At 43.1% G+C, this 16,351-nt stretch overlaps 1 protein-coding gene across 1 annotated transcript; it reads right to left on the bottom strand.

Annotated features, from left to right (window-relative positions):
• Positions 1 to 9,240: 9,240 nt before the first annotated feature.
• Positions 9,241 to 15,357, bottom strand: SRP9 (signal recognition particle 9). Its single transcript, XM_049833686.1, has 3 exons — positions 15,188 to 15,357; positions 12,459 to 12,527; positions 9,241 to 10,376 (listed from the first exon to the last, which is right to left on the bottom strand). Exons 1-3 carry the CDS (start codon positions 15,257 to 15,259, stop codon positions 10,257 to 10,259), a joined length of 261 nt encoding a protein of 86 aa, XP_049689643.1. The 5' UTR covers positions 15,260 to 15,357; the 3' UTR covers positions 9,241 to 10,256.
• Between the last annotated feature and the right edge of the window lie 994 nt (positions 15,358 to 16,351).

Raw genomic sequence — 16,351 nt, 5'->3', positions numbered from 1 at the left:
TGCTTTTCCCCTGAACCCGTGCTCTCCAAGGCCTGTCTTCCAGACTCGGTCAGAGAGATCAGAGCAAGCCTCAGAAGGTCAAGCTGTAACACCTAATCCCATCAGTAAGAACATAACAAGCAACTTAAATTCTTTACTGTCTCTTTGAGGTTTTTCCATTCAACATCAGTTTTCATGTCACTTCACTCCCGCATTCCAACGTTACTTTCTTTGTCACCTCCACACCATCTCAATTATCTTGCTTGGATTGTTGAAGAGAAGTCTTAACAAGCAGACTTGTGATCCCAGGTAATGATGCCCTTCACATCATCCAACCTCTTCTACCTAATCATTCCAGTCTGCTCAAACCATTCCTTTGCCCAAAGAGTACGTGGTGCAGTTCTCATGCTGTTTTGCTATTAACAGCAATAGCTACTAAATCAAAAAAGTCATCTGTTTTAAAGCAACATGTGCCTGAAACTGTTCTGTAAGTAAGGCTTGTCTTTTTTTGTTGTTTTCTTCTTCCACACCAAGCATGCTGGCTGTGAGTTCTGCCCCTTCTGGGGCATCCAGCTTCACCAGCAGCTCCATACAAATTTTCTTCAGACACCAGAAGCGTTAGTAGCAACCCATCTTTCTTCTGTAGCACTACAGGGATTTCACAAACATACAAATAGGACTGTGTTGAATTTCACAGTAAAACATAACAACTTTTATAAGATGATAGACAAAAATGCAACTGTATTATGTCTCACACTGTCATAGCCCTTTATTACAGCTACCAAATACTGTATTTGACTATTTTAGTTAATGAACAATTGCATTCTTCTATCCCCTATTTGTTATAAAAAATGCCAACTCCACCCTCTAGTTCGCCAGTAACTCCAGCCTCTATAACTTGTTAAAAGAAGTAGTTTCATACTTTATCCAGGTTGTCCCATATTTTTAAATCAGGTGTCTTCAGTCATCCAGGAAGGCACATTCTTACCTCTTTAGCGCCTTCCAATTCTTCCTTTCATGAAGCAGACAGGGTAGTTCAAAGTTCCTACCATAGAGATATTACTCTTGCATATATGTCTTCCTGTGGGCGTTAACCTTCATAAATTGCCAATTCATTAAATATTAATTTTTCCTCTGTGGTTTAACAGTACTGGACATACGATGCTTTTGGTTCATGAGAGGGACTCTTAGGCCCTATGGCAGTAGCAGCAGTAAACAGCAACAAGCAAAGTAGTTACCTCAAACAGACGGAGAACAGAGGAAGATTACATCAGGTTTAGTTTTTACATGCATTCCTCCTAACTAGAACTGTTTTGGCTGTTTATTGTGAAAATTATACAGCTACCACAGCCTATCAAAGCAAAACACAGAGATGCAAATACCACTAAAGCCAAAAGGGCCAACCGTGTCCTGGGGTGCACCAAGCACAGCATAGCTAGCCAGTCAAGGGAGGTGATTGTCCCGCTCAACACTGCACTGGCTCGGCCCCACCTCAAGTACTATGAGCAGTTTTGGGTGCCTCAGTGTAAGAAGGACATCATACTATTAGAGTGTGTCCATAGGAAGACACCCAAGATGGTGAAAGGCCTCAGGGGCAAGACTTACCGAGGAGAAGCTGAGGTCACTTGGTTTGTTCAGCTTGAAGAAGAGAAGGCTGAGGGGTGACCTCATTGCAGTCTACAAATTCGGAGGGGGGGGGACGGGACAGCAGAGGGAGAGGTTCTGATCTCCTCTCTGGTGACCAGCGACAGGACACGAGGAAATGGAATGAAGCCACATCAGGGGAAGCTCAGGCTGGACATCAGGAAAAGGTTCTTCACTGAGAGGGTGGTCAGTCACTGGAACAGGCTCCCTGGGGCACTGGTCATGGCACCAAGCCCGTCAGAGTTCAAGGAGCATCTGGACAACACTCTTAGTCATATGGTTTAGCTTTAGGTAGTCCTGAGAGCAGCAGGGAGTTGGACTTGCTGATCCTTATGGGCCCCTCCCAACTCAAGATATTCTGATTCTAAATAAGAGAAATGGAAAACATTAGCAATTCCATGGTCCAGCATTCCTTAAAGTTGTTTTTGCTTCAGAGTCTTGATCTTAGGTAGAGGAATATTACACAGCATTAGATCCACCTTTAAAGCAGCTGGAGTTTGTTACAGCAAACAGAAATTAGGGGGAGGATGTGGCCATTATAGAAACCTATGGGACTACTGGTGTGAGGGGAACTGCAGAGAATTCTGACAAAGAATCATATAAGCACAGAGAAACTGACAACAGATGTGGTTGGAGAACAGTTTTTATCTTATGATATAAGGAATGATTTTTAAAAAGACAGGTATTAATGACAAATTATTAGGGAGAATTGCTGATATCTAATCATTATGAGCTGTAGCCACGTAGGCAGTCATCAGCCAAATAAAACAATGTCAAGTAGTACGCAATTTGCATTACAGGAAAGTAAATGAATTGCTACAGTCTAGGTAGATTCCAACACAGAGTTTGTGCTGAAGGATCTTCTCATTTGCTAAAGCCTAAGTGCTCTTTTTGAAATCCAGAAGAAATATTTTCTTATACTATTATTGGATCAGGAAGTTGGTCATGCAGTTTATTCTGTGACACCTACGCACATATTCTTCACAAGTGTGACAATGCAGAATCTCCCTCTACTGAAGCTCAGATTTGAGAACGAAATCCTCTGTTAACACCCACAAACAGAAGATGTATGCAACTGTGTCACAATCCTCTTCCCCCAAGGGCAACCAAAAAGTCACCATGATCAACTATATAAAGGAAAATCAGAACAAATCTTAAAGATCTAAAGAGAGTAAGTTTAGAAACAAATGAAAAAGAAGAGAGGAATGAAGAGTCAGAAAAGAAGAAAGCTTAATACAGAAGTCAAAAGAATGAGGAAGGAAAACTCGGATTGTGAAATCAAAATAGTCCATTCTCACCACCAGTGAAATCATATCCAGTAGATGTTTCAGCATTTGTAGGTGTTTCAGGGATTGGTCACCTGGAGGTATTCTGGAGGCACCTTAAGAATTTATTGGTTTGGAGCTACTGCACACTGAACAGTTACTATTACAGTCGCATATGCCTTTCAACATGCTGATCCCTTCTTAAACCCCTGCCCAAAATCAGCACTTTAGGAATGTTAAGAATTACAACACAGTTTTATAAATCCATGATATAATCTTCACCTTCTATTGTGTGTTCAGTTCTTGTTACTCCATTTGAGAGGCTACCTGGGTGTTATAGGCCTTTAGGAAGCAAATAATCAACAATCTTTGGTTCCACACTTTCAGTACCATCCATATGAACTAGAACGATACAGAAACAAATTCAGACATAACCAGTTTTTAAGTAAATATTGTATGGCATGTACATTACAGAGCATTTAATGGGACAGTGCTGTGGTTTAACCCCAGCTGGCAACTAACCACCACACAGCTGCTCGCTTACTCCCCCGCAGTGGGATGGGGAGAGAATTGGAAGAGTAAAAGTGAGAAAACAACTCATGGGCTGAGACAAATACAGTTTAATAGGTAAAGCAAAAGCTGCACAGGCAAGCAAAGCAAAACAAGGAATTCCTTCACTACTTCCCATGGGCAGGCAGGTGTTCAGCCATCTCCAGGAAAGCAGGGCTCCATCACGCCTAACCGTGACTTGGGAAGACAAACGCCATCACTCCAAACATCCCCCCCTTCCTCCTTCTTCCCCCAGCTTTATCTGCTGAGCGTGACATCGTATGGTGTGGGACATCCCTTGGGACAGTTGGGGTCAGCTGTCCTGGCTGTGTCCCCTCCCACCTCCTTGTTGGCCCCCCCAGCCTCCTCGCTGGTGGGGTGGGGTGAGAAGCAGAAAAGCCCTTGGCTCTGGGTAAGCACTGCTCAGCAATAACGAAAACATCCCTCTGTTATCAACACTGTTTTCAGCACAAATCCAAAACATGGCCCCATACTAGCTAGTATGAAGAAAATTAACTCTATCCCAGCCAAAACCAGCACAGACAGAGAGGAGTTTTTTACAAGCAAGTCAGGGAAATTACAAGGCGGAAGTCATTTAGGCTGTGGTTCCATGGCAGCCTAAAGCCAATCTAACTGCTGGCTCCTTCGCTCCCATCTCTCCCCTCACCCCTGTTAGGAGCTCTCAACCTCTCCATTTCACCCCTGCAGCACTCATTTGACCTTTTGTGAAGCCATCTCAGCATACTAACCAGGCAGAACACAAAACCAGCAGCTCTCAAGAACATTAAGGAGCTTTCTGATGCACTGATAAATTGAAATGATTCAGGTGAGGCTGTGAGGCACACTAGAATCAGTGCAACAGAGGCACCAAGGATCAGCAACCAGCTGTTACATTGACCAAGGCTGGTGCAGAATCCCAGTCTTTGGACATTTATTAGCTGATCAACAGGGAATATGCTGCAGTGGTTAAGAAGCTATTTGCAAAGCAGCTGTTTGCTCTGTTAAAAACACAGTTGGTTATTCGCATATTTAAATATAGTCCCATGTTATGTGGGTCTGCTGTGTGACCAACACAGAGAAGGTTTGCCTGTGGGCACAAATGAAAAATCCCTGGTGAATCCTGTTTATTTCTTTGGTAACTGCCCTCAGCCACATGGTAGCATTGCCACAGCAAATGTGTTTAAAAAAACTAAATAAAACCAAGCCCAACCATCAATCACTCACTGAAAAGGTCATGTTCCCTCCTGCCCCAAAATTTAAAAGGTATCTTTTATGGCAATTTAAAGTAAGGCATTGACTTTCACACGGACATGTCCGAGACATTATTAGTTCATTGTCCTGCCTGCCGACTCCTTAGAGGAGCAGACGCCTTTGGGAGGTAACATCTTTAAGCCACACAGAGTTTGCCAGAGCTCATTTGTCAGTGCCCTGAGGCAAGCTTTTCATCTTTTTGCCACATAATGATAGCAGAACTGTATTATAGATGGCTGCATTTACATGCATGAGTGATCCAGTCAAAATATGTATTTTTGCTAGCCAATGAGAACAGCAAATTCTCATTTGCTCACTACCAGCCAGCAAAGCCATTCAGTAGGTGTCCAGAAAACTCAACCCCATCTCCAAGAAACCAGTCTTTGAAATCTTGCTGTAAACACATGCCTATACTCATGAAGATTCTGCTCAGAAGCAGAACAATGCAGATTAGAAGTGGTATCTGTTCAGAAAAGGACTAGACAAAAAAATGAAACCAACACGCAAACATGACTTCAAAGGAAAGAAGTCCCACGCCTCTCGATAAGACTAAAGTTTTAAGTTCTAACAAAATGACTAAGAATCACCACAAAAAAGGGGACAGAAGAATGTGATCCCTTAAAACTTGCTACAAAAACAAAGCAAAACATCCTCAGAGCTGGTTTTGATTTAAATAGAAAACGCTTTCATAAATACCAACACTACAGTTTAAGAGAAACACTATACTCTTAGTTTCATAATACCAACATTCACGACACCTAGGAACAGTCTGTATGGAGAGTAGTAATGGGCTGAGCACACTGGTTCTTGCTGGAAGAGTGGGCATTTTCAGAGAAGAGCACTCAGAGATGGCACTCATGACTTAAGACTTTTTTAGAATGGCAGAAAGCAATTGCGTTCCCATTACAGGACTCTGAGTACACACACCTATAACTAACTTCAGCACAGTGTAAGAAAATAAGCACATACCTTCACCAGAAACAAAGACTACATTCAACAATAGGGCCTGTACTTGCATGAAGGCAGTTAACTCTGCTATCACACCATTACCATGTTTTTATTGGCTCAGTTCTCGGAGACTTCAGTTTTACATGGTCCAGTTTAAGCCCACGTTCTCCTGAGAGCATTTAGTCTGTTAGAACAGTTACAGGACCTACACAAGGTTGCATAATAAGCAGGGTGCAGCAAACTACTGCGCCCTGTACTCTGCTGAATAAGTAATCTGTTTCTAAAATACCGTAGCATCATTCTCATCTCAAAACCAACATTTCTACAGACTAAAAAGCCCACATCTGCCTTCAGTGCATAGTAATTCACATGAAATACTTCAGCCCAGCATAGAGGTGGGGAGGTTTATCTGGAAGCCAGTCTAAAGACTCTACTTATTGTAAAAGTAATAAGAGATGAAAGGCATGTTTTTGTCATCCAGAGCAACAAAGACAATTCAACTCTTGCTTGTATCTGAATACCAGTCCTTGGACTCTCAAAGCCTTTGTAAAAGATAAAATCTTTATAAACAAACAGTTGCATTATCCTGACTCCTGAGTCACACAGCATCTACCTTTAAAGTGGTATCAGCTTTTCAGAACAGACACCCCCATGTCTTGAAAAGCAAATCACTTAAGCAAAAAACTAGATGTAGTTCTTTATAGACTAGTTTCCTTTAAAAAGTTGAGAAGATTCTTTAAGAAAGTTATCTCCCAAGAAGACTCCTTAGATATGCTTGACCAAACCAGCTTTGTTTCAATTAGATTTAAAAGTTACCTCAGCACAGAGCACTGTACAAAGAACAGTATTGTTTTCAGCTGAGCTCCTACTCCCTAAGGTCACCCACTAATGCTCAGACTCTTGAAGGAAATGGGACTTGTGCAGACTCTGCAGTCTACATGAGAATAAGTTATACCCCACCTATTTGCTATATATTCATTTTTCCACTTTAGATCTCAAACTTAATATATGGTTACAGTATCATTTCTGTGTTATAATTTTATCTTCCCCTAAGCCAGGAACAGAAGTGAAAAAAGCACTGGTGCACTGGGGGAACAACAGTATGTTACCATCCTTAATTAAGATGATTGAAGTGAGAAGGTTTGTTCTGCCTATAGCAAGAGGGCTAACTCACCTTCCAGATGATGTAATCCTTTAAGATCAGCCTATGGTAATAAGTGATCATCTAAGTCTTACTGACCGCATCTGGCAGAAACCAGGGTTTCTTCACATTTATTTTACAGTAAAGTGTTGAATATTACCCACTTTTATACTGCAGGAAGGAACTTACCAAGATGAAATATAATTATTTTGACAAGTAAAACATTTTTTAAAGCACCTGCTTGGCTTCAGTTGCATTTCCCATTTGACAGAGTCAGGCACCAAAGCATCCAATTTTCCAGAATAAATCTGTCACTCCTAAAACGTTAGGTCAGAATTTTAGTGGAAACAAAGGCCTCTTTCATAAGGCCCTCTAAAATGAAGACCTGTGACCAAAATTCTCACTTCTACAGGTAATTTAAGGATCTTCCTGTAATCCAGAATATATTAACAGAATGGACTACATACAGAGAAGCTCAGGCTTAAAACCTGAAGGAAAACAGAAGTGATGTAGTTGCGCATAAGAGAGAGCTCAGACACAAAGCTGAAGTGCTGTGCACAAAGGAAGAATTGAAATAAAGACACTCAAGAATCCAGGAAGTGAGAACACCAGAAAGCCAGAATAAATTCCATCGGTAAACGAATCCAATTTCTTTGTGCAATAACAAGACCCATATTCTCTATTAAACTATTCTCACAAAACAATTACTGAAGGTAACTAACGTGCATCAACAAAACCAGCTATAGCAAGAGAAAACGTCCTTTTCTTTTGATCATTCCACTTCTCCTGCAAAGAAGGTTACCTGTCTATAATCACAGATTGCCTGTCTGCTCCTGTGCTGCCTGTTTGCAGCCTGTAATTGGCACAAACTCCTAGCTGGTGATCAGAAGCATTTGCTGACATGCTGGGCTACTAAATTCACTGCTTCACATGCAATGCGTTCAACCATCCCTTTGGTGCAGCAGCCATATTAAGCCGATTTCCTCATCACATACCAGTGGACGTGTTCAAGTAGCTGGCAATATGATGGACTTAAGTTTATTAGGAAAGTGATCAGTGTACATATGCACACATGCACACTCTCAACAAATAAGCACAAAAAAGCAGACCTTTGAGTTCACAGCTTTTCTACCACCCCATGAACACAGTACTGAAGTCGCTGAAAATTCCAGGACAAAGGCAAGAAGCACCTGTCTTTATAAAAAGTTAAGCAGTAGATTTATCAGTATTCTTGTGTATTATGACTGTACAGAACTGCACTAGTTTTTCTGCAAGTATATGGAGAACAAGCTTAACACCACATACTCTTATGAAAGTAGCATTAATATTTCCTTATGGTTTTACAGAAAAAAATTCTGAATTTAGAAAACTAGAAATCCATTTCCCTGCGTCTCTTGCTTGAGAACTGCTACATTAATATATATAGTACTGTAATTACTCCCCTCTGCTAGATAACAGTCCTCTCCCTAAATTATATATGCTTAAGTATATAGCTCAAGCCTTTCAGCCACTTGGTACACCAAGGTTCTGTCTACAGCCTTCTCTTTTTATTTTTGTCCTCCGTGCACAATACCTCCAAGCAAATACCACTCAAGCCTTTCTGTACCTCAGATCACAGAAGACATTTACATGCAAAACAATCTATAAGAGATGTCCAAAAATTACACTAAAATAGCTGCAGCCTTTTCACCTGCCAATTTAACAGCTTAAACCTTCACTTGTATGACTTTGTGTAGCAACCATTCATACTGCAGAACAATGCTTTAGACAAAAATGACTTACCTACTTAATATACTATATTGCAAATATTAAGAAAATAATTTGGAGTATCAAGGAAAATTTTCAGTGTTACCAGAATCTTATTAAACTATGAACAAAGTTTAGCCTTCTCTCTGGATTTATTCGTATTTCAAAGCCAATACAAAAAGAAAAGTGTTATATACGTACTAGTCCAGTCACTCCTGCAGACTATAATTTGAGTAGTCACTGGGAATTTAGCACTGCAGGATTTTCCAACAATATGCAACGTTATATGTTCAGCTGAAAGGATACTCTGATGCAATATTCAAGCCTGGGGTTTTTTTCCGAGCCTTTGGCAAATGTGGGAACTCCACTGCTTCCGAGTAGCTCAATTCTTTTTATGTAAGTGACAGCAGGTAGCTATTTAAGTAGATTGTTTTGTTATATTTAAATGCCACTACAGACAAGTCTCTCTGAGGTTCTGCTTTACTGTCGTGGCTTGGTTTAACCCAAAACATCAGTCCTGGAAAAGCCTAGTTATACCAATAGCATAATTACATTAAAATATTCACCTGGTTTTAAGTATACAAGATCTAGTCAAAGCAAGTATCAATTTCAGCTACTGGTTTTTCAAGCAAAAAGCCTTTGCAAAAGACAATTAAGGCTTCCATCACCCTACCAGAGGTAACAATGAGAAACAAGTCTAAGCCACAGGAACATTGGTCTATTTTTGACAGTGGTATTTAAGTGTTTATTAAGCTGGTTTTCATCCATTTATTTAGTTGGCTGACATCCATCTGCCACATGTAACATTTGAAAATGCACAGTTAGCAAGCTGCTAAAATAAGGAATCTGAATAGCGTTTGGTTGCATTTTTTCTGTTAACATAATAGGCAAGAGCTTCTAGAATTTGTCTTGCTGATATACTTCAACCCTGCCTGAAGCAAGGGTGGGAAAAGCTCCCCTGCTAGTATAAAATAGGTCAAGTATGGAAAAATGCCACTGACTTTTTTAATAACAGTATTTGCACAAGCAGAAAATAAACTCCCAGTTTTTCACTGATCTCTAGCAATATTCAAGCCAAGTTTTACTTTAATTTTAAAATACAGAAGTTTAATTATTCAGCCAATATAACAGTTCTACAAACGGCATCACAGATCTTGCACAGCTTATGACCAAGATCAATACTAAAAGCTAAAATCTTGCTAGTGACAGTGCTAATACAAATTGGCAATTTTAACATTTCAGCTCTGAAAACATCCATTCTTCTATACCCCACTGATGTATATCATTTATGTAAATATTATTAGATCTATTAGTCATCATGCTACAGTATTAGTCTCGTTAATAAACCTTCTCACTGTGAGAGTACATCAGCATAAGGTATGAACACAATGAAATCTATATTAAATTTTATAGTAACTTTCCAGAAATATGCTTGTGGCCCATCAAATTCACACTAAAGTTCTGTAGATGTAAAACATTTACTTGTCTTCTTAGCATACCTAATGTGTAAGAATAGTTTTCTTGTTTGATTCCCAAAAATAAATAAGCTTTCAATTGAAAGCATTTATTTTCCTAGTTTTCCAAAGCGGAATCTGGGGGGGAAAAAAGCTTCAGACTTGTCATCGGTCCACTTCAGTACACAAAAGCATCTCCTGTCCCAGTATTCGTTCAAATCCAAGAGATATTTTCTTCCAGTTAAATATGACTGGAGCACTCGTTTTATTTTCAGCAATTCAGTCTGTTTCCATGGCAGCACTGCGGGATTCCTTAGCCACCATGAGTCGCATTAGCTGACTCTGGAATTTCTCGATCTTCTTTACGTCTTGCGCTTGGTCTGTTCTATACAGCAAACACTGTAAGAGAAAGTTGCTTAACATCAGATTTCACTTGAACTGTTTTTATCCTGTTTACAGTTGCAACAAATTTGTGCTTGGAAAACACAAACCAAAGTAAGTATTTAAACGTTCATTTGTGGCATGTTGTTACCATGAGACAGCACCAACACCTATCTACCTTGTTTTAAAATACGCACACATCTGTGTTTACATTTAAGTTTCTCTGAAAGGCTCGTGTCTTCCATTTTGAACACAGGAAAGCTTATGATTTATCCTAGTTTCTTCTCTCTCCAAAAAGATGCTAAAACTTGGGGTTTAAAGCTGTCTTCAGAGACACTCCTGTTTGTGTTGTCTAAAAACAGAAACAGATTTTAAACCTGAAATTACTTTCCTATTCTCTATATTCTGAAAGTAAGTTTATTTTGCCTTTCACAGTCCTTAATGTTACACTGCCAGTGACATATCAGTTCAGCATTTTCCACTGAAGGGGATCCCCTCCCCCAAGCAAAATCTGTTTCTAAGACAGTCCTAAATAAGGAACATCACATCTGATGACGATAAAAAGGAACTCCCTCATGTGACAAGCCTGTAAATGCAAAAGGAACAAGAGTAATATGCCAGTGACTTGTCTCAGAAAGACCAGTTACGTTTTTGTGGGTTTTTCTTTTCCAGACTAAGTAATTCCTTACACCTGTACAGCATGAGTACGACTGCCAAGGCTGATTTAACAATGAAAAAACCCAGAATGCTCCATTCTTCAGTGCTGTCAACACAGCAACTTTTGCCAGCATTAAATTCCTATTTAAATTCAGAGACAAACAGTAGAAAACAGGTCTTTTTTTCCTTTAGCTATATTAGTTCTACAGATTGAGCATCAAGGAAAACTTCCCTTCCTGCCTTTAGGAAAAGACCCAACCAAAACACCAAAACCCAAAATGAAACCAATCCCCTGCCCCGCCACCAGTGTTAACAGCTTTCTGTGACTGGAAGCAGGTAAGAAGGCCTGTAACTGAAGAGTTCACATTCATGAATCACCTGACTCCAACTTCCCCGATGGAAGATTTCAATTAAATTGCCCTTCACCTCCCCCTGTTATCAGTGCTCCATACTCAACATCTCACCCATGTTAAGCCCTATTCTCCTATCAGGAAGTGCCATTATTGGTGTTTCACATCTCTCCCAGGTATTGGAAATACCAATGCCAGACTACTTTTCCTGGAAAAGAAGAAATCTGATTTTTTTCCAAGTCTGAAGACAAGAGCAGACTACCGTTGCTTAGTCTGGACTGCAGAAAAACAGCAACTTGGTTATAACATCACTAGCAGCAAGAACCTGCTGCTGGTGTGCAGATCAGCATGCATATGCTGATGCATGCTGATGCATTTCTACCTGCTGCCCATCACCATGCATCCTAACTCCTCCCATGCTCCTAAGTGCCATCCCAGGCCATTTAGAACGAGGGCAACCAATAAGCGCAGCTGCTCCATCTCCTTGTACAGCAACCCTTGGAAGGACACAGCCGAATTCCATATTATGTATACGTTCCACAGTTTTTACTGAACGCATAACTGACACCATAACAGTATTTCAGGCAATGGCATCTCTGAACTGCAAGTGAATCTTGTCGTTCAGTCTCATAATCACTCCATCATCTCATAATCACAAAGAAGGAGCTTAACGTACAGTTGGAAGTTGTCACCACTCTGAGCAAATAAGGACCACTCTAGTAAACACATCTGTTTGAAAACGCTCCTGAAATGCTTCAGCAGAAGCTACCAATGTCATTCCATGAAGCATTTTCAGAGAGTCCAAGATTTTTGTACTGCTCATTTTCCTTGTTTGCATAGAATCCCAAAATAATTATGTTGGCACCCATAAAGAAAACTGAATTGTTAGAACTTCTCCTGGACTGCACAGAGTTGAACCACAGGTCAATGTCAGTCACAGACACAGCAACTAGGGAAGGCTGAACACATGTTTTTAGAAAACTGTTAGGCACTCTCAAGGCAATGGCTAAGAGCTCCCAAGTTGACTGACAGCAAAATGCAAGTCCACAAGAGGTACAATAAGCCCTGAAAGGGGAATATATTCTGTACTTACAGCCACATCATCCGTTACTTTGATACAGAGGTTCCCATCACAATGTCGGTATTTGAGAACAACCCGCACCTGAAATGACAAACATTTTAAGAATTAACATCTATAGCTAACAATTCTCAGAACACATCTGAGGGAAATCTGCCCAAATTCAGACTACTTTTCATTATAATTATGTACTGCTTCACATTTTCACCACCTTTGTGGTGGTCCGCAGCTCTGGTGGCCACTAATCCGACAGCCAGAATGGTGTGGAAGTTAAGTTCTCAAACCTGGTGTGGAAGTTGAACCATCACATTTTCCTGCTTAACATGTTAAACTGGTACTACAGCAACATCAGACAGCTTAACATTGCTGTATTTACAGTGGTTTTGAACATGCCCAAGGACAGCTGCAGAGACCTCAGTGACAGGTAAGATAAACTACGAAAGTCATGTCAATACAAGACACCCCCTCGCCATTTATCACACTTCAGAAAAACTAACTGGAAGCTTGTGCTTATAAACTTGAAACACCTAAAGAAAAAAATAATTCTACATGAAGACTTGAAAGGGATTAAGTGGGGTCGGCTCAACGTTACTACTATGTCTTCTACAGTACCTAAACTATTATGTAAAAGTCATCATATTTCCAGTCACTACAGTTATTTCAATAGCTGCACTGCAGCCTGCAGACAGATTTGGTGTTCTGATGTTTTTGCAAGTGGAAAGGGAAGATACAAAGAGTAACACTTTCAGAGTAATTAAAATCAGAGGACTGAAGAGAGTTCTTTCAAATTAAATTGCTTTCAAGACTCAAAAAGGCTAAATTTGAAGACTGAAAGCAAGCATTCAACTTCTCACTAAAACAGTTCCTACTGTAGTCACCTGCCCTAAGCTTTAACCTATCCACAGTCCCTCCGGACTCTCAAATCACCAAAGTTCTCAAAGCCACAGTGATAAAAATCACATCCTCAGCAACTGACCAAGCATTAAATGCTTCCTCCTGAATGCAGAGCTGGCCACAGGGACTTTCTATCTATTATTTCTAGCCTCAGCTAGCATCAGTAACTAGAAACAAAGCAAGGTGTCCTTCTGAGAACATTCCGAACTTGCACCATAAACAGGTCTTTGTTGTACAGAGTCACCTGTGCTAAGGGTCAACAACCTCCTTGACTACAAAATATATTTTGAAATTCCTGCTCCAAGATGGATCTCATGACAGATTTACCCTTCTTGTTTAACAAACAGTCATCTTCTAACCGCAACAGCTATGTAATTGTACATCTCTCGACTGAGCAGGCCCAAAAGCACAGGAAAGGCTGCCACAAGCAGCAGGCATAGACTCGACAGATAACCAGCTCCGACAAAAGGCAAGACCACTCACTACCTAGCCTCACCAGCTCACAAAGAACACACACCCATCTCCCACAATTCTTATTCTTCCTTCAGTTTCTGGACAAGCCCAGTTACATACAAAAGGTCCTCAAGCTAGTTCTCTGGCAAATTAGAAGGAGGGTACTTGTATTGCAACTCTGACACCCATATAAACTCCTTCATAAATAGACGAGTTTATTGCCATGGATAGGAAGAGATTGCCTTTGGAGACCCCTTAAGAAAAGGAGAAGAGCAACTCCTGGCTGCACTGACATCCCTCCTCTTTCATTTAATTGAATGTTACAGAACATAAGAAGGCAAACCAGGACAATTTTATTATCAGTAGACAGGTGGCAATTGTACATGAAGGGGTCACCTATGCTAATTAAGGGCAGATGTTAAACACTACTTCAGAAGGTTCCTCCACATCCTCTGTTTTTGGTGAGGAAAACTAGGTATTTTTTAATGAAGTTTTCTCAGGCATATGAGCTCCATGTTACCTTCTGTACTGCTTTTTGGCTGAATTATAACGCTTCTTCTGAAGACTGAAATTACTTTTAACATTTGCAGAAACTATACTCCTGAAAAAGTTACCAGAACCAAAAAGGAGTAATGTACCAAGAAGTTAGTTCCTAGAGCAATTACTATTTAGGAAGCAAACACCTTCCAGGCTGAAACATCACTGCAGGCAACAATGCTACGCAAGAGCTAATGAACGCTTTCTTTTAATTTTTTTAGGACGACAAATGATGCAGTCTTAGATGTTGTAGACTCATAAAATAAACAAATCGTTGATACACTCTTTGTTCAGCAGAGCCCTCAATCCCCGTTTCTAACGCACAGGTACACTGTAAAGAAGCACAACGTCTCTGAAGTTCGGTTCTCCAGGTTCGCACCTGTGGCTGGTAACACCCGACACACCGTCCCTTACGGACATTTTTGGGGCGTTAAATGAGAATTTCCTCCTGCTCCGTGGGAAAAGCAGGCCAGGTGCGACAGCAGCGAGTAAGCCCCTTCCCTGCTGCTGCTTCCTGCCTCCCCCGTGCAGGCCACTGCAACTACGCCTCGAAAATCCCTTCCAACCGGTTACCGCCGGCCGCCCCCGCCGCTTCGGCAGCGCTGCTCCCGGCGCCTGCGGCACAGCTACCGTCCCTGGGAGACGCCGCGGCGGGCTCCGGCGAGGGCGACCCGCCGGGTCTCAGAGGACCGTCTGCCTCCCCGGAGGGCCACAGGACACGGAGCGAAGGCGCCGAAGCCGCCCCCGCACGGCGCCCACCGCCTCACGCCACAGCCGCTCCTCCCCGGGCCTACCGCGGGCGGCGGGAGCTTTTCCGTCCCGCCCGCCCGGCCGGCCTCTCGGCCCGGCTCCCACCCCACCTTCATGGGGTCGGCGAGGTAGAGCTTCTCGGCAGCGCGCGTGAACTCCTCCCAGGCCTGGTAGTGCGGCATGGCGGGGCCGGGCCGGGCCGGGCCGACCGGCGTGCTCCTCCGCTCCTCCCGCCACCGGCAAGATGGCGCTGAAGGCGGGCGGCCGTCACTGCAAGCCGACACCTCCCATTGGTCGGCGGGAAACTGTCGCCCAATCGCGAAGCGCATGACTCGGAGATTCCGGGCCCGTCGGCCGAGCTCCGCCGGCGGGCCCAGAGAGGGCAGCGCGGCGGGCGGCACCGTCGCCACAGCGACCCCTCCAGGCGCGGCGGGATGCCTGCACGCCCCGCCCCGCCCATCGGTGGCCGCGCCGCCGCATCGGAGCGGCGCGGGCTGCCCGCCCGCCCGCCGGCCGGCCGGTCGTCGCGGGTTCGAATCCCGCCGCCGCCGCCGCCGCTGCCGGGGAGGCGGGGGGGGCAGCCCGTTCGCCCCGGGGGCTAGGCGCTCCGCGGGACCGGCACCTGCGGGGCTCTGCCGGGCCAGGTGCGGACCGCCTCCCCGTCAGCCTCCCACCCTGAGCCCCACGGGTGGTGGTTTGGGGGCGCGGGTGGGCCAGCGTGGGGGAGAGGGGCCTGGCCAGGAGGTTCCCGGCGGGAGGCGAGGCCAAGGCCGCGGGTCAGCCCTGGGCAAGCGGGCCACCAGCATGAGGTTAGGTCGGGCGGCTTTTACGACTGAACCTCGTCCAGGTTTTCCTTTCCTTTGTTGAGGGGGAGGTTGTCTCCATGTTGAACAAAAAGGATCATTTAGGAGCAGCTCACTGGTTGGGCCGCCGGGGCAGCCGCGGCCGTTTTGGAGGGGTGCTGAGGCAGGGCTCGGCACTGGAAGTAAAGCTGCTGGTTTCAGAGAGGGACTGAAAGTTATAAAGATCTTGGGGAACCCTGTTTTTCAAATATAGATGTGTGTGTGTAAAGCATATACATAAAACTGACTAAAATTAATTTCAAAAGAGAAATGGGAGAGGGGGAAAAATCCACAATTTCTCCTGTTAGGTTTTAAAATCCCGTTTCCTGACGTGACCTGTGATTTCTGTTCCTTAATTACACAAAGGTTGGAGCCAGCCACTGTGCTAAGCTCTGACTGTGTTACACGGCTTGTGTAACTGCTGCAATTACA

This window comes from Accipiter gentilis, chromosome 30 (genome assembly GCF_929443795.1).
Source record: "Accipiter gentilis chromosome 30, bAccGen1.1, whole genome shotgun sequence".
Taxonomy (NCBI): domain Eukaryota; kingdom Metazoa; phylum Chordata; class Aves; order Accipitriformes; family Accipitridae; genus Astur; species Astur gentilis.
The sequence above is the reverse complement of the archived record's forward strand: the minus strand, read 5'-3'. Positions and strand labels throughout refer to the sequence as shown.